General features: G+C 53.2%; 1 protein-coding gene across 1 annotated transcript; it reads left to right on the forward strand.

The window, feature by feature from the left end:
* Window positions 1–19339: 19339 nt before the first annotated feature.
* Window positions 19340–19825, forward strand: LOC118700698 (olfactory receptor 14J1-like; the record flags this gene model as incomplete). Its single annotated transcript, XM_036405295.1, has 1 exon — window positions 19340–19825. A coding segment is annotated over one exon (486 nt), but the record flags the coding sequence as incomplete, so codon positions are not given.
* Window positions 19826–25009: the final 5184 nt, after the last annotated feature.

Here is a 25009-nt window from a genome sequence, read left to right on the forward strand (position 1 = left end):
TTGGGTCAGGCTCCCCATATTTTCAGCCTGTGCAGAACACAAGTTTGTGAAAGGCCAGTCTGCTGCCGCAGGGCCCAGAGGCCAAAGGCCTGTCCCAAAGCACTGGGGCAGCTGAAGCAGGAGGCAGGAGAGCTGGGAGCAGCTGCCCCAGCGCCCCAAGCCCAGGCAAGGCCAAGTGACTGCCTTGTCCGGCCCCACGCTGCCTGCACGGCTTCAGCCACTGCCCCCTTCTCACCATCAAGGGATTCTTGCCCAGCACTACCAGGCCTCTGAGTGCCAAGTAACGCCTGGCCCTGTGCTCGCTCTGCAGGTTCTGTGCCATGATCTGCAGAACACTGTCACTGCATTCCCTCAAGTCCAGGCACTCGAGGACCTGAAAGGCACAGGGCAGTGACAGGGAGCTGGCCGGCAGGAGCCCGGAACCGCACAGGGCTGGGCCCAGGCAGCAGCACAGGGCACGGGCACCGTTCTGGCAGCTGTGCCTACGAGAGGGCAGAGAGCTGGGAGGCAGCGCTGGCCTTGAGGCTCACCTCCACAAGGAATGCCAGGGCAGGGAAATCCCAGGATGGCATCTCTTGGCCCAGCATGGCGAGCAGGTAGAATGCAATCCCGGAACAAAAGTGTAGGGCTGAATGGGAAATTTCTCTAAAAAGAGGAAAAAGGAAACAAGACCCTGAGCCAGTGGGGCAAATCTCTCCCAGGAGTGACTCTCAGAGTTCTCATCTTTCCCCACCACCCTTCCAGCAAGGGGACCTGGGCCACTCGGGAGTTGCTTTCTCATGGGCACCCTCCTCTCCCAGCCTTTTCCAGTCTGCTTGGCTGTCCCACAGTGACAAGGCCCTCTGGCCCATGAACAAGGAAACTTTGCAGGACACCCCGGGCACAGAGCACAAATGTCAGAGGCAGTGGGGAGAAGGGGCTCTCACCTGGCCAGCAGAGCCACAGCAAAGTGGTGGGTGTCAAGGGAGAGCAGCGTGTCCCAGCCACACCTGCGTTCCATTGCCACCACCACATCCTCACAGTGGAGAAGGCAGAGCAGGGACTTCAGGGTGCGCACTGCAAACCTGTGTGCACAGCAAAGGCCAGGTCACGCTGGCAGCACTGGCTCCTTGGCAGGCCATGTGGCAGGGACAGGAGGAGTGGGATGGAGCACCTGTTGGGGCTGGTGGCAAGGCCGTGCTCTTGCTGGCATCCCTTCCAGAAGGCATCGACCTCCGCTGGCATCTCTTCTGTGCTTGAGAACACTTGGAAGAGCAGATGCACAAATAGGCGGGGGAAATACACCTTCAATATCCGTGGCAGACAGGGCACCTGCAGGATCTTCCACATCACCACGGTTGCCTGCAAGGGACAAAGGCCCCCCCCGAGACAGCGCTCAGTGCCCAGGCGTCCGTGTGGCAGGGCCCGAGCGTGGCAGGGAGAGGCCCGCAGAGACCTTGGCAGGGGGAGCACGGGGCCTGCTGGGCCTGAAGCTGCCCCTGGGCCAGGTTTCAGGCCAGCGCCTGAGGCAGGCAGATGCAGTGGGGGAAGGAGGATGGAGAGCTGCTGGAGAGGCGGCCTTGGGGCCGGCAAAGGCCACTTGCAGAAACTCACAGCCAGGTTAAAGACACCCGTTTGGTCCCCATCGGAGGTGCACGTGCTGTGCTCTGGCCAGCTCCCCAGCACATCCAGGAGGATCAGCTGTGCCAGCTCGGCAGTCCTGGCAGAGCCCATGATGGTCTTCCACATGGCCATGGCAGCTCTGCGGGGTCAGAGCTCTGTCTCAGGGGGGTCTCAGCCACAGCACTGTGGGGAGCTGAGCTGGCTGCCAGCTCTGCCTCTGCCCACTGGCCCTGGCCAGCAGCAGCCAGGCAGCCCAGGCCTGTGGGGACAGAGCCCTGAGGGGCAGGGAGGGAGCATGGCAGCAGGCTCAGGGGCTGACGTGCCAGGGCTGGGAAAGGCAGCAGCCAGTAGGCCCTGGAAGTCTCTGTTGCTCAGACACCTGCGGCAGGCTGTACAGGCTGATGGGCTGGGGAGGCCTGAGCCCTCTGGGCAGGTGGGCCCCATACCTGTCACAGGACGGGGCCACACGCAGCAGCGTCAGGACTGCGTCATCTGGCTGTGCTTCCGTCAGATCCAGAAGGGCCTCGTCCAGCCTGGGTTCAGCACAATCATTGGCCACGAGCCACTGGTGGATGAACCTCACCATGGCGGGCACCTGGAGAAGGCACAGGGAGACTTGGAAAGCTGCCAGGGGGAGCAATGTTCCCAGCTTGCCCAGAGAAATGCTTCCCTTCCCAGCGCACTGCCATGTGGCCTCAAAGGCTCCCAGCAACCAGCATTCATGGCTTGGGAGGCCAAGCAATTCCTGGGAGGATCAAACCCTGCCCACAGGCTGCTTACTTGGTTTGGATAGTAAAAACCTTCCTCTACAAGCATACACAGGAGGGCAGCGCTGGGCTTGGTTTTGAAGATGGGCGAGTATGATCTGAGCCCAGTGCCCATGGCCATGGTCTCTTCCTCCTGCATTCTCTTGATGAATTTTCAGATGAACTGTAGGAGAAGGGCAGGAAGCCGGGGATGTTGCATGGAGTGCTGCACACACGGTGCTGGGCTGAGCAGTGACAGTAGGCCCAGCCCAGGTGGGGGTGGCTGCAGGTACCTGCGCTGCTCTGCGGAAGCGGCCACGGCTGGATTCCTGCTCTTGTGTGCACTCCAGGGCTGCATCTGGCAAAGAGCAAGTGCAGCCAGAGCTGAGGGGCTGCAGGAGAGGCCGGGAAACACAGGCCAGCCCTGCGCTGCCCAGGCAGGGAGAGCCCTGGGATGGCCCAGGGGATGGAGCGCGGCCACTGCAGGGTGTCTGCCCAGGCCCTCTTCCGTCCTGTCCATGGGCATTTCCCCAGGGGATAGGATGGCATGGCATGGCATGGCATGGCATGGCATGGCATGGCATGGCATTGGGTCAAGCTGGCTGCAGATGCCAACCCTGTGGACCAGCTCTGCTGCTCACCCTCCTGCGGTGGCTGGAACGGCACCACCTCCTCGGTCTCCTGTGCTGGGGCAGCTCCAGGGCCTTCTTCCTCCTCCTCCACCCAGGCCAGCTTGGGCACTCTCGGGGGTCTCTGCTCCATATCTCTGACTGGATTTGTGGCTATTTGCAGGTGAGATGCCTTGCAAAAGCTCCAAGTCACCAAGTCCTGCCTGGAAGGCACCTCCAAGACAGAAGCCTCAGGAAGGCTGCAGGACGGCACGTCCTGCGCTCGGTCTCAAGGGCTCCTGCCACAAGGACAGGAGACTCCTGTCAAGGATTGGGGTCTGGCCTCGAAGGCTCCTGCAGAAGAGAAGCCTCAGGGAAACCACAGGTCAGCAAGTCCTGTGGTCTGGCCTCGAGGTCACCTGCAGGAATAACGCCTGGGAAAGGCTCCGGGTGGGACAGGAACGAGGGCGCTGTGCGGGGGCTCCTCACGGTACCGCTCTGTCCCGTTCTGCCCCGTTGCCTGTTCCCAGCAGCCGGGCAAGCTTCTATTTCCCACGTGTCACAAAGGGCCCTTGGACACCCGTTCTATGCCACAGTGACCGTGCTGCACCGTGTCACAAAGGGCCCCTGCACACACTGCCGCCTGCCCTGGGGCCGCCCACAGCCCAGCCAAAGTGGCCCAGGCTGGAAGGAATGCCTTGCCCCAGGTGTCTAAGGCAGCCCCACAGGATCTTTAGGAAGGGCTCAGAGCGTCAGCAAACGCTGCCCTGCTCTGCAGGCTCAGGGCAGCAGAAGGAGCCCCAGGGCTGCCGACGCAGCCGCGCTGGGAAGGGCACGGGGCCTTCCAGGGAAGCTGGCACAGCCTCCTTGGGACACCTCCCGGCCGGTGGCCATCCTAAACCCAAGGGTGTGACACAGACAAGGAATGTGTGGGCCAGGGCATGAATGCTGCTCTGAGCCCTGGGGCCCGGGCAGCGCTGACAGCAGCAGCTGTGGCAGAGTCCCTGCCCAAGCAGAGCTGCCACCCCCGAGCCCTGGCAGCGCTGGTGCCCGTCTCCTGCCCCAGAGACCTGTGCCCCTGGGGGGCTTCTGTGCCACAGGGAGCCAAAGCCCACGTGCATTGGGGGCTGATGGCAGCAGCACCTGCAGCAACTGCTGGCAACACTTGGTCTCTGTCAGAAGCTCTTACTCTGTGCTGGAATTATTTTCTCACTGAAGTCATTTCCTGCACCACAAAAACATCTTGGCCATGAAGACACAGAAGAATCTGGCATTAAGGAATCCTCACTTCAGGAAAGTTGTACTTCCCATTGCTCAGCTCAAGTAGTTCCAGAATTTGCAAACTTCCCAAATTTATTGGGATGGCCTGAGAATGTGACTGGTCTACAAGTTTGTGTCCCATCCTGAAGCAGCAACTCATTTGCCTTATTATCCATTGAATGTCTCTTAACAAAATATAACACTACAGAGAGCCAAAAAGAAGCCCATTCTTTGATTTGCAAATGGATTTTGTTGAAGGGATGATAATCTCTTAATTTTCTTAAGGAATAAAAGCTCTCATGGAATGAAAGACCACTCAGTGTTACAAGAGTAAGCCAAACAAATGAGTAGATGGCAAAAGGGCTGATCCTCCCGCAGTACAGATATCTAAGTGGCCAATAAAGTACAGCTCTCCCCTCTTGTTCCCTGCAGGGGAAACAGGACCATGAATAGAAATAGTCACAGATATTCTTTCTGCCCTCCATAACCAAAGCTGTGCCAAAGCATAGATGCTGCCTTCAAACTGACTCAAATTCCAGCCCAGACCTCTCACCTTCCAGACAACTCCTTCCCCAACACCCCACCAACACCCACCCCCCCCAAAATCCCACAGAGAAGCCCTCAACAGCCCAGCAGGAGCCCCAGCTGTGCCCGTCCCTCTGCAGAGCTTTCCCAGCCTCCAGCAGACGCCCTGGTTCCCTGCACGTGCCGTGGGATGGCACTCAGGAGGATCTGCTCCAAGGCCTTCCCCGGTGGCAGCTCAGGCTGCCAGGCCTGTGGTTCCTGGATCACCCTTCCCAGCGAGCCTTCCTGGGCACGGCTGTTCCATGGGTACCTCTGCGCTCAGCTCGGACTGCTCCACTCAGCCAGGGCTGCTGGGAAAGGATCCAGAGCAGCCTGGCCAGCTCTTTCTCCAGCTCCCTCTTCACTCTTGGGGGAGGTAGAACATCCCACAGGAAAGCAACTGGTGCCACAAGGAGTGGGCAGCATCAGGCAGCTCTGGGGAGGCACCTCAGCACTGCTGTATCCTGAGGGAACACTGCTGGCCATGCCCTGTGTGTATCTGCAAAAGCTTCAAATCAGCTGCCTCAGCTCCCAGGACCTCTCTTGGCCAGCATCCTGACGTGGATGCAGGGCTGCTGCCAGGCACTGCTGGGACCCAGCAGGACAGGAGCGGCTGTCTCGTGTCCACGGAGCAGCCCTGACACAGCCAGGGCCATCCCGAAAGCAGACAAACGCTCCCGGGTCAGCAGAGAGGAGCAAGGAGCACTGGGCTCGTCTCAGGGGATCTCAGCTGGGCTCACTCCACCACACGCCCCCATTTTGAGGCCTGCTGATGCCCAGCTGCCAGAAATGCCCACCTTGTTCTCTCCAAGATGCACAGGGAGAGCCAATGAGCAGGACACCTTGGGAGGCCTTTTCTGAGGCCAGGGACGCACCAAGATCAGCCAAAGCTCTCCACGCTGTCTGGCCCACACAGCCCAGCTCTGTGCTGGCCCTGGGCCACAGCAGCTCCCACCAAGCAGGAGGCAAAGGCATTTTGCCAAGAGTTGAAACACAGCAGTCAGAGAAGATGTGAAAAGTGTGTGTGTAAAGGCCTATTAATTCACAGCTCTCACAGAGAGCTTTTGGGCTCATGGCTGGACAGAGATGCTCCTGCTCACCCTCTGTCCAAAGGGAGGGAACACACCCTGCTGCAGGTGCTTGGCTTGGTCTCTGCAGGTCCAGGCGGATGCCAAATCTGCTCTTCACAGCCTTCTCCCTTGCCCTGCTCCTCTGCCAAGTGCAACGGGCCTCAAGGACTGAAAGGAGCACAGAGAGCCAAAGGGGGACACTCGCACCTGCCTCACTGGGAGCTCCCTGGGAAGCACTTTCCTTGAGAAGCAAGCCCCTTTCCTCCAAAGGCATTTCCCCAAATGTGTGGCTTTCCTGGGCAACACCAACACACCCTTAAGCAAAGCTGGCAAGGCTGAATGAGTCCAGGTCCTTTCAGGACAGGCACTCCAGCTCCAGCTCGTATTCCCCCAAGTGTGTGTCCAGGTGCAGGTTCAGAGGTGCAGCCCCAGGCCCTCTACAAACACAAGCTGCCCGCTGCCTCTTCCCCTGCCTCAGCTCCTGCCTGTGCTCACAGCACCAAAACCAGGCTGTTCCCAGCCAGAGCCCAGAGCTCTGTCCCCACAGGATGCTCTTGCCAGCACCTTCCAGGACTCTCTGCTGTGCACGCAGTGCTTTTCATGCCTGCTCCCAACAGGCTTTGGAACACAGAGCACAACCTGGCTGGCTCTGCCACCAGCACAGCCCAAACACAGGCGGAGGAAGAAGCAGCAGGGGTTGATTTGCGGCCATGCCCAAGAGAAACTGGAAGGGTGCCCTCCCTCTGGTCTCCCTTGGTTGGCTTTCTGACTGGCTCTGAGCCTGGGGCTGCCATTCCTCACTTGTGGGGACCAGAACCACAGCCGGGATCCTGGCACTGCCTGACAGCGCTCCGGGCACCGGCATGGCCGCGTGTCCGAGTCTTGGGCACCGTGCTGCTGCTTCATCTGCCCTTAGGCACACCCAGAGCTCCCTGCTAAGCCCGGATGGTCTCTGGTTCTGCCCTGTTCCTCATCCTGTGCAGGGATGGAGCACTGCTGTGCTTTCAGGAAGCTATTCTTGAAACCTTCCAGCATTCCAAGCTCCTTTGCCCTCCGTGGATCCTTGCCATAGAATCCCTCTCAGCTGGGTTTAGAGCATATTCAGGTTTGCTCTTCAAAAGTCCAGGGGCTCCAGGGAGCTCAGCAAGATCTGTAATTCCACAGTTTTTTGGAACTGGATCTTCAGCACAAGAACCTTTCCATCCTGATCTGCCCTCGTTCCTCTGTGTCTGTGCACAAAACACGGCGTGGAAGAGAATGGCAGCAGGGGCCTGTGTGTCCCAGGGCCCCAGATTTGCATCACTCCAGCTCCACAGAGATACAGGTAAAGTGAGGAAGCCAAACTGTTTATTAATGGAAGGCGAAGCAGAGGGATGAACTGGGAGGGAAGAAAGGGGATGGGCAGGGTCTGAGGGCTGGAGGGAGGGAGCTGTCAACAGGGAGGGAGAAGGCAGGAGCCATGGGAGCTTCCCACAGGCTCAGCTGTGCCAGTCATCAGCTGTGCCTGGAACTCCAGCTGATCCCCTCTGGTCTCCAGGTGGTCTCACCTTCCAAGGGATTGGAGGTCTTAAAGAGTCACTGGTTCTTCTGAGCCAGCAGATGAAAGTTCTGCAGCTCTTCCCTCAAACATCACCTGAACAAATGTGCTTATGCAGGAGGGGCTGTTGTCTTCACTCAGGGCTCAAAGGGCTGGAAGAGAGAGGAACAGAGCCACGGTCAGAACCTGGATGTGCAGGAATCCAAGGAGACCTTCCTGCCAGAGCCATCCCACCCAGCTCTTGCCATGGCCGCAAGAGAGGAGAGGCCAAGGGGATCAGCTGCAAAGTGATGGCCATGAATCCCCCTGCCTGCATCCCTGAAACCTCTGTGTGCTCTGCCCACGCCACCCCTGGTCCACACAGGGAGCAAAGCCCACCGCAGCCGGGGCAGGGATTGCAGCTCCCTGCCCAGGCATTGCAGCTCCCCCAACCAGCCCCTGCTGACAGCCCACTGCCCTCATCACCCTCACAGGGGGCCTGGAGCTCTTCTGCCCCATCCGGAGTGTGATAAATGAATTCACTGGATTCAAGGATCATACAATTATAAATTTATTATTATTATTATGCAAGCAAGAATAAGCAAAGTTCAGTGCTGCGCGGCCGGGAGTCTCCGCTCCTCTAGGCTCGCACCGTTCCTATCCCCAAAGTCCACCTTTTATTGCCTTTTTCTCCCGGGTCCAGGGATGACGTGGTCTGTCTTTTGCACTTGCTCGTTCAGTTGTTAGGGGGTCTTTTTCTGCCTTCTGGTGGTCGTGGGATAAAGGCTCCAAGTCTTCCTCTTTTAACCGCTGAGTGAACTTTTCCTTATAAGGCATACCTATACAGTGGAATTTTCAGAACACTATATGATTCCTGCAAGCCTAAGCAATTCTTGTGAGTTTAGGGATTGTTATTACAGCTCTCCTCTGTGACCTCTTAGGTGAACTTTTCTTTACCATGGAATTTCCAAAGCACTATATGATTCCTGCAAGCCAAGCAACCATATGTGAACCATATGTGGCTATACATTTAAAATCAGGTGGTTTTAGCTATTTAGTTATTGCTTTGATATTGTATAATTATTTAGCTATTGATTCAATTAATGAACAAATGTATTGCTACTTATTACACGGAGCACCCAGGCAATCCCTGGGAAAACAGGCTAACCAAACTAAGGCTGCTGTGGCTATTATCCAGTTTGCTTTATGGCTTAATGAGGTGAGGAATTCATGGATTTTTAACTTCCTCTGGAAGGCAGTCACATGGATTCAGAGCTATCACACACTAAGTGTATGGTTTTGGGGTTACTTTAATAATGGTCCTTACTGTGAGGAAATGACACGGGGGCAAATTTTTTCCCAGCCCTTCACCCAGCTCTTTGGGTCTGCCCCACCAGTTTTCAAAGGGTTCAGATCCACTCTAAATGCTAATGATATCATACAGTGGCTGGTGTTGCTGATAGGCCTGTTAAATTTAGCATTCAGAGATAAGGGAAGATTAACCTGGATAACCACACTGACACCTACCCCAGAGACAAGGGATGCTGCTGCCCCAGAGCCTGACCCTGCCCCACAGCCCACCTCAGAAATGAACCACCCAGGTTGGATGAGGATTCTAATGAAAGAGATGGGCCAGATGCTGAAGGAGTACATTTCCACAGCTGGTGAAAAGCCATCCCCCTGCCTCAAAGAGGGAGAGTCTGATGGTGCAGCAGTGGAACCCACAGATGTTACAACTGTCCAGGTTCCAGCTGAACTGCAAAGGCAGTCACAGCCAGCAGCAGTTGCCCTGGTGGAAACAAGGAGATCTAAGATGAAATCAGAGCACCCAGATGAGGATATGAAAGGAGGGCCTTCACAACGCCCAGGAGAGGCAACAGTTGAGGTCATCACCGAGTCCCTGATGTACAAAAGTCTCCATAATCTGCACAAAGACATTGTACGACAGGGATGTGAGGCTTATACAAGCTGGCTACTTTGGGTCTGGGACCTTATGGGTACAGGTGTCCAGCTGGATGGTGGTGAGGCAAGGAATTTGGGACCCTTGACCCAGGACTCAGGTATGAATCTGATTTTTGTAAGGGAGCCAAGGTCCCTTTCCCTCTGGGAGCGGCTTTTAATGAATGTCAGAGAGAGGTTTGTCCACAGGGAGAGAATGCAGGACCAGCACCATAGAATGTGCTGGAAGACTCTTGAGGAAGGGATCCAACAGCTGAGAGAAGTGGCAGTATTGGAGGTACTCTTTGGGAGGGATGGACAGCATGATCATGACCCCAACAAGGTCAGGTGCACAGGGCAAATGTTGTGGAGTCTGGCAAATCTGGGGCCAGCTCAATACACCACCTTTATTGCAATGATTAATGCCAATAACAAACGAGAGACAGTGGGTTCTGTTGCCAACAAGCTTAGAAATTATGAGAGTGTGATCAATGGCCCAATGCAGGCTCATGTCTCTGCCGTGGTCCAAGAACTCAGAGAGGAGATGAGGGAGATGAGGGAGGAGGTGAGGAGGAACAGTTCCCACATTGCACCAGTGTGAGTCACAGGCCCCAGAGTCAGAGCCCAACGTACCCCAGCTAGAGAGAGAGGGTACAGCCCACGGGCTGACCTGTGGTTCTTTCTGCAGGACCATGGGGGGGACATGGGAAGGTGGGATGGAAAACCCACTTCTGTCCTGGCAGCACAGGTACATCAGCTCAAGGAGGGAAACCCTAATCGAGGGAACTCAGTAAAGTGAAGGTAGTCCCAATGTTCCATGACTGAACTGCTGAGTATGATCCGTCAGATCCCCTGGAAGGAACCTCTACCATGTATGCCCAGGGTTAGAGGGGCCCTGCCTCTAGCCAGGGAGAGGCACGGGAAAACGGGAAAACCGGATTTTCTGGACAGTGTGGATCCGATGGCCTGGGGCATCAGAGCCACAAAAATACGATGCCTTAGTTGATACTGGTGCACAGTGTACCCTGATACCATCGGGACATGTGGGGGCAGAACCTGTTTCCATTGCCGGGGTGATGGGAGGATCACAGCAATTGACCCTGTTGGGAGCCCAGGTGAGCCTGACTGGGAAGGAGTGGCCGAAACATCCTATTGTGACTGGCCCAGAGGGCCCGTGTATTCTGGGCATAGATTTCCTCCAGAATGGCTGTTACAAAGACCCAAAGGGACTCAGATGGGCTTTTGGCATAGCTGCTGTAGAGGCAGAAAACATCAAGCAGTTAAACACCTTGCCTGGACTATCAGAAGGTCCATCTGCAGTAGCTCTCCTGAAGGTGGAAGAGCAACGAGTGCCAATTGCCACTTGACAGTGCACCGCCGGCAATATTGAACAAATTGAGATGCCGTGATCCCCATCCACAAAATGATCCGTGAGCTGGAGAGCCAAGGGGTGGTCAGCAAAACCCACTCACCCTTCAACAGCCCCATCTGGCCTGTGCACAAGTCTGACAGAGAATGGAGATTGAATGTGGACTATCGTGGCTTGAATGAAGTGACTCCACCGCTGAGCGCTGCTGTGCCAGACATGATGGAACTCCAGTATGAGCTGCAGTCCAAGGCAGCAAAGTGGTACCCACTGTTGACATTGCTAACGTGTTTGTCTCCATTCCTCTGGCAGCAGAATGCAGGCCTCAGTTTGCTTTCACCTGGAGGGGCGTGCAGTACACCTGGAACCGACTGCCCCAGAGGTGGAAGCACAGCCCCACCATCTGCCATGGACTGATCCAGGCTGCACTGGAAAAGGGTGAGGATCCAGAGCACTTGCAGTACATTGATGACATCATTGTGTGGGGGCACACATTAATGGAAGTGTTTGAGAAAGGAGAGACGATCATCAGGATTCTGCTATCAAGAAGAGTAAAGTCAAGGGACCTGCCCTGGAGATCCTGGGAGTGAAGTGGCAAGATGGACGGCATCAGATTCCCACTGAGGTCATCAACAAAATCACTGCGATGTCTCCACCAACTAGGAAGAAGGAAACACAAGCTTTCCTGGGTGCCATAGGTTTTTGGAGGATGCACATTCCCAAATACAGTCAGATCATGAGCCCTCTTTACCTGGTCACCTGCAAGAAGAACACTTTCCACTGGGGCCCTGAGCAGCAACAAGCCTTTGCCCAGATTAAGCAGGAGATCGCTCATGCGGTTTCCCTTGGCCCAGTCAGGACAGGACCAGATGTGAAGAACATGCTCTACTCTGCAGCCAGGAACCATGGCTTGTCCTGGAGCCTTTGGCAGAAGGTGCCTGGGGAGACTCAAGGCCAACCACTGGGATTTTGGAGTCGAAGCTACAGAGGGTTTGAAGCCAACTACACTCCCACAGAGAAGGAAATCTTGGCTGCCTATGAAGGAGTCCAGCCTGCCTCAGAGGTGATTGGTACAGAAGCGCAACTCCTCCTGGCACCCCGACTACCGGTGCTGGGGTGGATGTTCAAAGGCAAGGTTCCCACCACCCACCATGCCACCAGTGCCACATGGAGAAAGTGGATTGCTCTTATCACACAGCGCGCCTGTATAGGTAAACTGAATCGCTCTGGGATTTTGGTGGTAATTACAAATTGGCCCAAAGAAGAACATTTTGGTGTCACAGATGAAGAACAAGAACCAGTGACACGGGCTGAAGAGGCTCCTCCCTATAACCAACTTCCTCCAGAGGAAACATGCTATGCTCTTTTCACTGACGGTTCCTGTCGCATCTTAGGGATGAACCGGAAGTGGAAAGCAGCCATATGGAGCCCCACACGACAGGTCACAGAGGCCACTGAAGGAGAAGGTGGATCAAGTCAACTTGCAGAACTCAAAGCCGTTCAACTGGCCCTGAACATCGCAGAAAGAGAGAAGTGGCCAAAGCTCTACCTTTATACTGACTCATGGATGGTAGCCAATGCTCTGTGGGGATGGCTGGAGAGGTGGAAAGAGGCTAACTGGCAGCGTAGGGGAAAGCATATTTGGGCTGCTGAAGAGTGGAAAGATAGTGCTACCAGGGTAGGGAGGCTACCTGTGAAGTTCCGCCATGTAGATGCCCATGTCCCCAAGAGCAGAGCTAATGAGGAGCACCAAAACAACGAGCAGGAAGACCAGGCTGCAAAGATAGAGGTGTCCAAGATAGATCTAGATCGGGAACACAAGGGACAGTTATTCCCAGCTCGATGGGCCCATGATGCCTCAGGCCATCAGGGCAGAGATGCCACCTATAAGTGGGCACGAGACCGAGGGGTGGATCTAACCATGGACAGAATTTCTCAGGTTATCCATGACTGTGAGACGTGTGCTGCCATCAAACAGGCCAAGCAAGTGAAGCCCCTATGGTACGGTGGGCGATGGTCCAAGTACAAGTATGGGGAGGCCTGGCAGATTGACTCCATCACACTGCCCCAGACACGCCAGGGCAAGCGCTGCGTGCTGACCATGGTGGAAGCCACCACTGGATGGTTGGAAACCTACCCTGTGTCTCACATCACTTCCCAGAACACCATCCAGAGCCTGGAAAAACAAATCCTGTGGAGACATGGCACCTCTGAGAGGATTGAGTCAGACAATGAGACTCATTTCAAGAACAGCTTCATCAACACCTGGGCTAGGGAACATGGCATTGAGTGGGTGTACCATATCCCCTACCATGCTCCAGCCACAGGCAAAGTGGAGAGGTACAATGGACTACTAAAAACCCAGCTGAAAGTTTTGGGTGGGGGATCTTTCAAAAATTTGGAGCAGCATTTAGCAAAGGCCACCTGGTTAGTTAACACCTGAGGTTCCAGCAACTGAGCAGGTCCTGCCCAGTCTGAGTCCCTGAATGTAATAGATGGAGATCAAGTCCCAGTGGTACGTGTCAGAGGTTTGTTAGGGAAGACTGTGTGGATCAATTCTGCCTCGAGTACAGACAAACCCATTCGTGGCGTTGTCTTTGCTCAGGGACCAGTTTGCACATGGTGGATAATGCAAAGAGATGGAACAACACAATGTGTACCACAGGGAGATCTGATTGTGGGGTGAGAATGATATGCAATATCACTGTTTGTTGGATGTTACTGCCATTGTCTGTACATTACACCATACAGACATGAGACAGAAGGAAATGTGTAAGTGCTGAAGGTCTGGGCAAGTGGAAGATGGAGAAAGAAATGTGCAAGTGTCGAAGGTCTGAGCAAGTGAAAGATGGAGCTTTGAGTGAGTAAGGTGAAAGGGGGGAATCCTGCAGCTCTGTAGTATAGGGCATGGATTCAGTGGTCCAGCATGGGGATGTGATGAGGGCATGATGGGTATTGCTTGTAAATTTTGGGGAAACAGATGGAAATTTTGTGTGAATAAATGCATGATGTGTGGTAGTATGTTGATGATATGGGGATAAGGGGTGGAATGTCCTAGGGTAACGTTATGATGCTTGTATCCCCATTCATGTGTTCTGTTTATGCTGGATATTATGTTCTATGCCTCTAAGACTGGCTCTGAAGAGAGAAAGTTTTGTTTGGGTTTTCTTATCAGCCTGGTGGGACACAGAGACGGGCAGTACCATAGTGCTGCTTTTGCTTTTTGCCTTCGCTTTTTGCGTTGCTCTCTCACTCTTGCTTCTGCTTCACTTCTTGCTCTTGCTTCTGCTCATTACCTAGTTTAGCTAAACTGTCCAAATTTCGTCCTGGACTGTTTCTCCTTTCCTTTTTGAACCATCTCGAACCTGCTCCGGACTGGGAACTGGGAACACCGAGCGTTTGCACCTTGTGGCCTGCAGCAGCTGCCCCAGCGCCGGAGGGACTGAGAACAGAGCGACCACCCCCAAGAGAGAGTTTCTGAATTTCTCATCTTTTTCAGAGTGGTGTCATCCGGTATTGTTCATTCTGTGTGCTGGGGGGTGCTGTGCCCGTTAAATAAACAGGTTCTTTCCACTCCTCTCCGAGGAATCCTTCCCAAACTGGTTGCAGGGAGGGGCTGTGTGGGTTTGCTTTCTGGAGGGGCCCTCCTTTGGAGATTCTCTCCCAAATTTGCCTTAAACTAGGACACCCCAATATGGGATGGCAAACAGAATTGATTCAGACTGGGGAACTCATTTCACATCAAAGATATTGCAGAAAGTTGTTCAGGCCCTGGCAGTAAAATGGGAATTACACACTCCATGGCAACCATAGAGTTCTGGTCAGGTTGAGAGAATGAATCAAACTCCTAAAAGAGCTCTAGTTAAGCTAATGACTGAAACCCAAATGTCATGGATAAAATGTCTCCCTTTGGCTTTATTAAGAATTAGTACCCAACCCCAGTCAGATCTGGGGGTCCCACCCTATGAAATGATGTTTGGGTTTCCCTTCCTGACCTCACCCCAGAACGTTGCCACCCATGAGGAAGGGGAAGCCAATGCCAAGAAATAAGTGATGCCTATAGCCCAAACCTTAGAGGGGCTAAGACATAAAAGGGCAATTCCTCAAACTACCACCCTGGATTTCAGAATCCATAATATTAATCCTGGGCATTGGGTGATGATTAAGCCATGGAGAGATCAGCCTCTCACTCCTCAGTGGGAAGGTCACTTTCAGGCACTGCTCACCACCGAATCGGCCGTGTGAGCTGCAGAGCGGGGATGGACTCATGGCAACAGAGTCAAAGGCCCAGGAGAAGAACCAAAGAGTGGACTGTAACATCCAGGCTGGGTGAAACGAGATTGACTCTCAAGCAGAGACTGAGAGACAACCAGGAAAACACCAAGATGCCCAAAAAGCAGAGTCAAGCTTCCACCAGCCAGCTCGAGAACTGTCTTCCTGTTTTAATAGGTGAGAATTACCAGCAGCTGTTGAGGGGAAGTACACAAGGGACTGTAAAAGGTAATGGGACAGCTTCTTTAAGAAAATAAGACAAAGGAAGGAGGGCAAGGCCGGGTTGGCCCCTTTGTTTGCTACCAAGAAGGCTCCGTAGCCCTGCTGTGGGTAGCAACCCCGTAGGCATGGTAAGGTAGGGACAAAAGGCCATTCCAGACCTCTGTAATTCCTCAGTTGTCTTTTAATTCAACAGGGACTGGAGGGCAGGACCGAGTTGTCCTCTGTGCTCACCCCTAAGATACACCAACTATGGGTAGCAGCCACAGAGGCACGGTAGATGGGAGTCAAAGCCATCCTGGACCTCTGGGACGCCCTTTTGTCCATTCCAAATAGGTGTGTCTAAAGAAAACCTGTCTTTTCTTTTTTTCTCCTGTTCCTACTGTTCTTGCCCCCATCAACAGATGCTCGTATGACTCATTCAAAAGAAAGAGAAAATTTTTGACTCAATTGTTTGAACAAAATGACTTACAGAAAAAGGGGGTTTGTTATAGATGAGTAATTCTATGGTTGACTCTCACAATTAAGGGGTGAATATTAAATATATGTTATGAGAAGTTTTGTAGATGTACAGTTATCCTTCCCCTCCCCCTTGCATTGCTATCACAGGATGGCCTCAGTAGTTGGGGCATTTGGGAGGGTTGGCTTGTTCCTATGACAGCACCTGACCTCCAATCAAGGTGTGAGACAGTGATCTCCACCACTGGACAGTGAAGAAGGAGTTGATTGACAAGACTTTGGGAGGGGCTGGAGGTATAAAAGACAGAACATCCATTTTGTAGATGAGCACATGGTGACTGAATCCTTTGCTCCCGATGTGGTATCCTTTTCTTTCTTGATTCAGTCTTCTGTTGTATCTTGATAAGGTCTTAATAAAGCATTTAAACTTTTAAAAGTAAAAATCATTTCTCACATGAGGTTGGGGAATGTGGGGCAAGGTTGTCCACACTGGGTCAGCCCTCAAGATACAACTTCACTGACCTGGCCAGACCTCCTTAGGAGAGACCCTGGATCAATATCAATCACAGAATGCTGCAACCACCTGTTGTATAATCAGAACAGCAAAAAAAGACACCCTTTAAGATAGTAATACATATTTCTTAAGAGGTCTCTCTAATATTTCTCCATAACTGTAAAAGGAAATCTTCCTGATGAACTGCTCCAGACCAGAGGAAATCAAGGCAGAGCCATGGTTTGTCAGGACTTGCTTGATCCTAATGAGCCCTGAGGTGCATTTGGAGCTGAGTCTGGAACCTCAGGGCCTGAGAGGAGATTGCACAAACCTTGCCAGGAGTCAAAGTACGAGGAAAAACTCAAAGTGTCTCAAAGCATGATTGGGTCCCACTGAGGTCCATCCCAACCGAAGCTCCTCATGGACTGCTTGGAGAACTGGAGGCCAGGATGGCACAAAAACTTCTCAGAGACTCAGTGTAGAAAGGAAAATCCGAAGTACCTTAAAAATCTTGAGCATCTCAAAGCATTAATAAGCCCCACTGAGTGTCAGTACAAAGCTCTCCAGGGACTCGTTAAAGCAGATAATTGGGGCCATGATTGCACAAACCTCTCACAGAGTCTGGATCAAAAGGGAAACACCAAGTACCTTCAAATAACTGAAGTACCTTGAAGCATTAATGAGCTCCACTGAGTGTTGTTACTGACAAAGCCTCTCCAGGGACTAATTACAGCAGATAATTGGAGGCCAGGATTGCACAAACCTCTCAGAGTCTCCAAGGAAAAAGGCAAACCCAAAGTCCTTTGAAAAACCTGCAGTCCTTGCAGGGAGCATGAAGGAGCCCCCAGGGCCATTGCTGAGCAAGGCTCCCCGGGGACTCCTTGCAGCAGATCCTTGAGGCCACTGGGATGTGGGCTAGGGGGGGATGCTGAGGGCAGCACAAGGGGCTGACAGTGCCCAGCCTGGCTGGGGCTGTGCCAGGAGGCCCCAGGGCCTCAGAACAAGGTGTCTCCTCCCAGGCCTTGGTGGCACAGACCCTGCTGTGGCCCAGGGCACCAAGACTTGGCTTCTCTTTGTCCCCACCTGTCATCACTGCCTGCAGTTCTCTGCTCTGCCTGGGGCCTGGGGACACTTGCTCAGTCGTGTCCCTCTCTGGGACCCATTAAAAGTCCAAGAAAGTTTGGAGTTGGATTCTGCCGTGGAGTTCTGGAGAGGTTTCTTCAGCTCCCTCTCAGGGACTGATGTTCTGGGCCTGAGCACAAAGCCCCAGAGGGGCTCATTCAAGTCCTTGTGCTGTGTCTGTGCTGCTGAGCTGGGCTGGGCTCCTGGCCCAGAGGCAGCTCCTGGTCACCAAGAAGAGCTTCAAAAGCACATTTCTCTTGATGAGCAGCTCTTGTGCCAGCCCAGCAGGGCTGGGGCACTGCCTGCAGCCAGCCCGGGAACAGCACAGAGGCACAGAGAGCTTCAGTCAGTCAGGGCTGGGAAGGGGCTGAGAAGTGCCTGGGGCACAATCACTGCCAGCCCTTGGCACAGGAACCTCTGGCTGCAGGACAATGCAGCTGCAGCTCCTGGAGCCATCTCCTGCAGCTGGAACATGCCAATGCCTGCAGAGCCTGTGAGTACATTCTCTGCTTGTCTCTTGTGCAGAGCAGCCAGGGGTGCCCAGGGCTGTCCTGCAGAGCAGGGTCCTGCAGCCCAGGGCGCTGTGCTGGGGCAGGGACTCTGCTGCCTGCCAGGGACAGCTCTCAGCCAGCCCTGGCAGCTGCTCCCAGCGCTGGGGGACAAGATCTGGGTGGGGGGAGACAGCTGGTGAGGCTTGGGAGTGTTCTCCTTGTGTGGGGAGGATGCTGCTTTGTTCAGAGCTGCTCCCAGCATGTCCTTTAAGTGCAGAACATGTCCAAGTAAGTTATACAGAGACCACAGCAATGCAGGGACTGGATGAAAGAGGAAATCATGCTTTTTAAATCTATTTTCCTGGGTTGTCTCGATAGGAAATTGCACATAGATATTTATCTCTCAGTTCAGGTTTAAAAAAAACAAAACAATCCTCTCAGATGTTTATAAACCAGGCAGTTACAGAAATCAGCACAGAGACCCTTAGAGGCAGCATCAGTGCTGCTTTTCCAGCCTCCTCAGGGTTGCTCTTGTTAGCATTCCAAAACACATAATCACAGAAGTGATTATATGTGGTGCTTTTTATTCAAGAGCTCTGGGAATCAGGGTAGTTTCCACCCAAATCTGATTCTGACCATACATTCAAGGTGAACGTGTTTTATACTCTATCATTACTTAAATTTCATGTTAATTATTAAACTTATATTCATCTATTGTATACACAGATTTCAGCTAAACATAGCTCCCTTTAAATTTCCAACATAGTTTCCCATAATTCTTCCTTTGGTTATATAATAATTATATTTAATTACTAAACAATCATCACATCTAACAAATATACCTTTTATCATACTGCTTACACAGGTGCAGTGATCTGAGAAAACACAAAGCCCAATATTTTCAAAGACTATTTTTAACATTTTCCAGGGCTCCACTATCAATCTGAAGTTGCCATCAGAGCCTGCAGAGCCAGAGCTGCCCCTGGGCAGTGCCAGAGCTGGGAGGGCTCTGCAGGGCAGAGCTGAGCCCCCAGGGCTGGGCTGGGCTCTGGCAGCACTGGCAGGGCCCAGCCCTGGGCACAGGAAAGCAGCTGCTGGCAGGGACAGCTCCAGGCAGCAGAGCCCTGGGCAGGCAGTGAGGGGAAAGTGCCCCCAGCCTGTGCTGGGATATTTCAAGTCCTCTCCAAACCCAACTATTCCATGATTATTTTCTTACAGATCCCCATGCCAAGGCACCACAAATGTCCAACAGCAGCTCCATCAGGCACTTCCTCCTGCTGGCATTGGCAGACACGCGGCAGCTGCAGCTCCTGCACTTCTGCCTCTTGCTGGGCATCTCCCTGGCTGCCCTCCTGGGCAACGGCCTCATCATCAGCGCCGTAGCCTGCGGCCACCACCTGCACACGCCCATGTTCTTCTTCCTGCTCAACCTGGCCCTCGCTGACCTGGGCTCCATCTGCACCACTGTCCCCAAAGCCATGCACAATTCCCTCTGGGACACCAGGGACATCTACACTGGATGTGCTGCACAGCTCTTTTTCTTTGTGTTCTTCATCTCAGCAGAATATTTCCTCCTGACCATCATGTGCTACGACCGCTACGTGTCCATCTGCAAACCCCTGCACTACGGGACCCTCCTGGGCAGCAGAGCTTGTGCCCACATGGCAGCAGCTGCCTGGGCCAGTGCCTTTCTCACTGCTCTCATGCACACGGCCAATACATTTTCCCTGCCCCTGTGCCATGGCAATGCCCTGGGCCAGTTCTTCTGTGAAATACCACAGATCCTCAAGCTCTCCTGCTCACACTCAAACCTCAGGGAATTTGGGCTACTTGTCTTTTCCATCTCTTTAACATGTGGCTGTTTTGTGTTCATTGTTTTATCCTATGTGCAGATCTTCAGGGCTGTGCTGAGGATCCCCTCTGAGCAGGGATGGCACAAAGCCTTTTCCACCTGCCTCCCTCACCTGGCTGTGGTCTCCCTGTTCCTCAGCACTGGCATATTTTCTGACCTGAAGCCCCCCTCCATCTCCTCCCCATCCCTGGATCTGGCCCTGTCAGTTCTGTACTCGGTGGTGCCTCCAGCCCTGAACCCCCTCATCTACAGCCTGAGGAACCAGGAGCTCAAGGCTGCAGTGTGGAGACTGATGACTGGATGGTTTCGGAAACATTAAACTGCTGGCCAATTTCTGCAAATCACTTGTAATAAAAGTTGTTTTTGATACTTCTTGTTGGTTTCATTTTGGAGGTTCTTTTTCTTTGTTTTACTTTAATAATCTTTCTGATACTGTTAGATTGGATGTGACCTACACACACATGATTAGGGTCAAAGAAGAAAATGTTTTTATATTTCATGTTCTCTAGTTTATATACTTTTAAGAAAACATGATTTTAAGTCATTGATTACATCACAATAACTTATTATATTAATTAGAACAAAGCTATTAGTATCAATATAATTGGCAAAAGTTTTACAGAAAGTTAATAAGCTATGCATACACATCTACATATGCATCTAGTCTACCTAACAAAAATTTACATGTATCTTTTCTAATCTATTCCCATGCTAATCCTTTTCTTCTTTCTTGCTATGGATACACTCTAAAATCATCAATTGTTATTTCATCTATTAACTCAGCTTTGCTTGTAAGCTAGCTGTCAAGCCTGACTATATGGTCCACAGAGAAATGTTATTGTTTCTGCCATTTCCCCTTTTGTTTCTCTCCACCTTCCCAGTGGCCACAGACTGTGCCAATGAGGGGCTGTGCTCTTGGTGGCTTTAAATGAGCTAAAGGATCTCCCAGCAGAGTTTTCTGCAGAGATGCCCTTTTGTTGCCTTCTCTGGAGCTGCAGCAGCAATGTCTGTGTGCAGAGCTGGGGCAGATCAGGCCTGGCCCAGCAGCTGTGCCCAGCAGCAGCAGCAGCAGCAGCACTTGGTGTTGCCAGTGCTGCTGCCGTGGCCCTGCCCCGCTGCCCTGGTGGCCCTGGTGTTGCTGCAGGGCCTGAGTGCTCTCGGGGCCGGGCACAGCCCTGGGGGTGGCAGTGCCCGGGCTGCAGCAGGGACAGGCCATGTAATATAAATCACCTTTGACAATTCTTTTGGGTTTGTTTGTGGGTTTGTTCTTTTTTTCCCCATGTTTCAGTTTTTTAATATTGTCTACAAAGAAAAGCCATTGGGTTTGCCATTTCTCATTTTGTTTCTCTCCATCTTCCCTGTAGCCACAGATTGTGTCAATGAGGGGCTGCACTACGTGTGGCTTTAAAGGAACTAAAGAATCTCCCAGCAGAGTTTTTTCCAGAGATGCCCTTGTGTTCCCTTCTCTGGAGCTGCAGCAGCAATGTCTGTGTGCAGAGCTGAGGGCAGATCAGTGCTGGCCCAGCAGCTCTGCTCCTGCTGGCCACACCATTCCTGATCCAGGCCAGGAGCCATTGGCCTTCTTGGCCACCTGGGCAAACTGCTGCCTCATGTCCAGCCTGCTGTCCATCAGGCCCTGCAGGTCCCTTTCTGCCTGGCTGCTGTCCTGGAACTCTCTCCCCAGCCTGTAGCACTAGGGCCAAATATCAGGGCCTGGCCCTTGGATTTGTTAAACCTCACCTTGTTGGATTCAGCCCCTGGATCCAGCCTGTCCAAGTCACTGTGCAGAGCCCTCCGACCCTCCAGCAGATCAACACTCACACCCAGCTTGGTGACATTTGCGACAATGTCCTTGGTTCCATGGGGCCCCTCAGTGTCACAATGGCCTCTTGGTTACACCAGGCCCTACACTGTCACACTGGTCTCCTTGGTTCCATGGGGCCTCAAAATGTGACAATGGTCCCCTTGGTTCCATGGGGCCCCAGGGTGTCACAATGGCCCCATGGTCACAGGAGGTCCCACACTGTCACCATGGTCTCTGGGGTTCCACAAGTCCCCTCAGTGTCACAATGAACTCCTTGTTTCCACCAGGCTACACAGTGTCACAACGTTCTTCCAGATTCCTTGAGGCCCCATCGTGTCACAGTGGCCCCTTGGTTACACAGGATCCTGCAGTGTCACAATGTCCCCTTGGTGCCATGAGGCCCTGCAGTGTCAGAACGGCCCCTTGGTTCCACTGGGCCCTGCAGTCTCCCAATGGTCTCCTTGGTTTTGCAGTGTCAGAACGGTGAAACCCCTTGGTTACACGAGGCCCTGCAGTGTCACAATGGCCTCTGTGGTTCCACAAGGGCCCAGAGTGTCACGGAGCACTCCCTGGTTCCATTTGGTCCCACAGCACCACCATGGACCCCTGGTTCTGTGGGGCTGCATGGTGTCACCATGGTCCTCTTAGTTCCACGAGGCCCTGCAGTGTCACAATGGCCCCCGAGTGTCCCAATCATCACAGAATGACAGAATCAAATAGGCTGGAAAAGACCTTTGGGATCATCAAGTCCAACCGATGCCTTAATACTGCCTTGTCACCCAGACCATGCCACTAAGTGCCACTGGAGAGGGACAGTGACTCTGCCACCTCCCCCCTGGCCAGCCCATTCCAGTTCCCACTCACCCTTTCTGTGAAGAACTCCTTCCTATTGTCCAGCCTGAGCCTCCCCTGGTGCAGCTTAAGGCTGGGTCTTCTTGTCCTGCCCTCCAACAGATCCACACTCACACCCAGCTTGGTGCCATCTGCAATTTGTGAATGCTGGACTCGATCCCCTCACCCAGATCATCAGTGAAGATATTAAACAGGACTGGGCCCAGCACAGATCCCTGGGCACAGCACCAGTGCCTGGACACCACCTGGGTGCAGCACCATCCCCACCACTCTCTGGGCCCAGCCTCCAGCCAGCTCTTAAATCTCCCAGCGAGGAGGGAACCTGCCCAAGCTGTGGGCTGCAGCTTTTCCAGGGAATGCTGTCAGAGACAGAGTCAAAGGCTCTTCTGGAGTCCAGGCACACAACATCCACAGCCTTTCCCGCATCCACAGGTGGGTCACCTGGGCATAAAAGGAGACCAGGTTGGCCAGGCAGGACCTGCCACCCCTAAATCCACGCAGGCTGGCTCTGTTCCCTGGGCCATCCTGTGGGTGCCCTGTGGTGGCACTCAAGGTGATCTGTTCCATAACCTTGCCGGGCACCCAGGTCAGGCTGACAGGCCTGGAGCTCCCCAGCTCCTCCTTCCAGCCCTTCCTGGGGATGGGCTCACACTGGCACCTCCAGTGCTCTGGGCCCTCCCTGTTGAGCCAGGACTGATGGTAAATGATGGAGAGCAGCTTGGGGAGCTCATCCACAGCTCCCTCATCCCCCTAGGATGGATCCCATCTGCTCCCATACACCTGTGAGCATCTGAGTGGCTCAGCAGGTCACCAACTGCTTCCTCCTGGATTCCAGGGGGCTGTTCTGCTCCCTGTGCCCATCTACCAGCTCAAGAGAACACTTCCTGAGGACAGCCTGTCCTAATATTGAAAATTGACAAGATATTAAGTAGCTTAGTCTTTTACTTATCTTCAGTTTCTCTATTCTGAACTGCAATCAATAAAAAAGAATAGAGGTTCTCCTTCTCCCTCCTTTTGCTATAAATTTTTTTTAAAAACTTTTTTTATTCTTTATACAGAAACCGCCAGGTTAAGTTCTAATTGAGCTTTCACCTCTCAACTTATTTTTCTGCATAACCTAACAACATCCTTAAATGCTTCCTGAGTTGCTGGCCCTTTTTCCCTGAGTTCCGACAAAAGCTCCATGGGCAGCCAGGACAGTCATTTTCCTCACCAGCTCATCTTTTGCCACACTGGGACAGGCAGCTCCTTCCCCCTTAAGTTTACTTTCTTGAAATGTGTTCATCCTTCCTGGACCCCATTTGTTTTTAAGGGCTGTTTCCCTTAAAAGAATCAGTACCTGATTTGGTACTCCCCAAATCTGCATCCTGAACAGGCCAAAGTCTGCCCTTCCTAATTCCTGTGTACAAATTTTGTTACTGCCTCTCTTTCTTACCCAGAATATTGAAAACTTGAAAACCCCAATGTTCGAGTGGGTCTGGCTGAGCTAGCAGGACACTGAGGCTGCTGAACATCCAGTTCCCCTTCTCACACAATGGGCACTGTGTGGTTTCCATAGGCCTGGGGATGTGGAGAACAAGCTCCAGGTGTGAGCTCACCTGGTGGAGACAATTGATCATCTGGTAACATGAGGTCACAGAGTGGGCTATGACATCACAGAGTGGGGCATGTGAGGTCATTGATCAGCTATGACATCATAGACTGCCTCTGTGACATCAATAGGCAGAGGTCTAACATCCCAGAGCAGACTATGACATCACAGAGCAGACTATGACATCACAGAATTGGCTGTGACATCAGAGACCGCCTGTGTGACATTAGAGAAGGAGCTGTGAGCTCACAGAGCAGGCTGTGACATCCCAGAGGGGCTGTGTGCCATCCCAGCAGGGCTGTGTCAGGTCACTGGGTTGGTCACTCCACCCCAGCTCCCCCTCACAGTTTCTCCCAACAAGTCCAATGCTGTCCATGCCCAGTGGGGTCCCTGTCCCCCGGGATCCCCCCGGCCCACCTGGAGCCACAGCCTCCAGCAAAGGATGTTCCACAGGATCCACCCCAGAGCCTGACATGGGGACAAGGGGCCAGGGCTGTGTGACCAGGACATCAAGGACAGGGATTATCCAGGTCACTGTGGCCTGGCTTGGGTTGCCCAGGGCAGGAAAGATGTCTGGCAGCTGGAGCAGGGTCTGGGAAGGGCCTCCAAGGTGGGGCTGGAGCCCTTGGGCTGTGAGCAGAGGCTGAGGGAGCTGGGCTTGTCCAGCCCAGAGCAGGGAAGGCTGAGGGGCTCCTCATCCCAGCCTGGCAGTGCCAGCGAGGAGGGGATGGAGAACACAGAGCCAGGCTCTTCACCGGGGGCCTGGTGGGAGACAAAAGCCAATGGGTGGAAGGGGAAAGAGGGGAGATCAGCCAGGACAGGAGGAGATGAAATGAGTCAGGCTGCTTTCAGCATTTCCTCAACACCAGAGCAGCCTGACCTCCCTTCTCCATCCACCACTGACAGCTTTGCAAATCAGGAATTGTTGGAGCTGTTTTGCCCCCACTCCAGGATGAGCATTCTGATACAAGAACTTAATTGTGTTTACATCTGTAACAGGAGCACATTTTGTCTAAAATTACTTTTAGGATGGAAATCACTTGTGGATGGTGGACTCATCAGGCACTGCTGGGACATTGCACATAGCTCAGGGAAGAGCATGAGTGTTACTGAATTGTGTCCTGTTCAACTGTGCTCTGTTGGCCATGAAGAGAAACTTTGTGTTCCTCTGAGTCTCAGCAGTT

The sequence above is a fragment of the Molothrus ater genome, chromosome 34 (assembly GCF_012460135.2).
Source record: "Molothrus ater isolate BHLD 08-10-18 breed brown headed cowbird chromosome 34, BPBGC_Mater_1.1, whole genome shotgun sequence".
NCBI lineage: Eukaryota > Metazoa > Chordata > Aves > Passeriformes > Icteridae > Molothrus > Molothrus ater.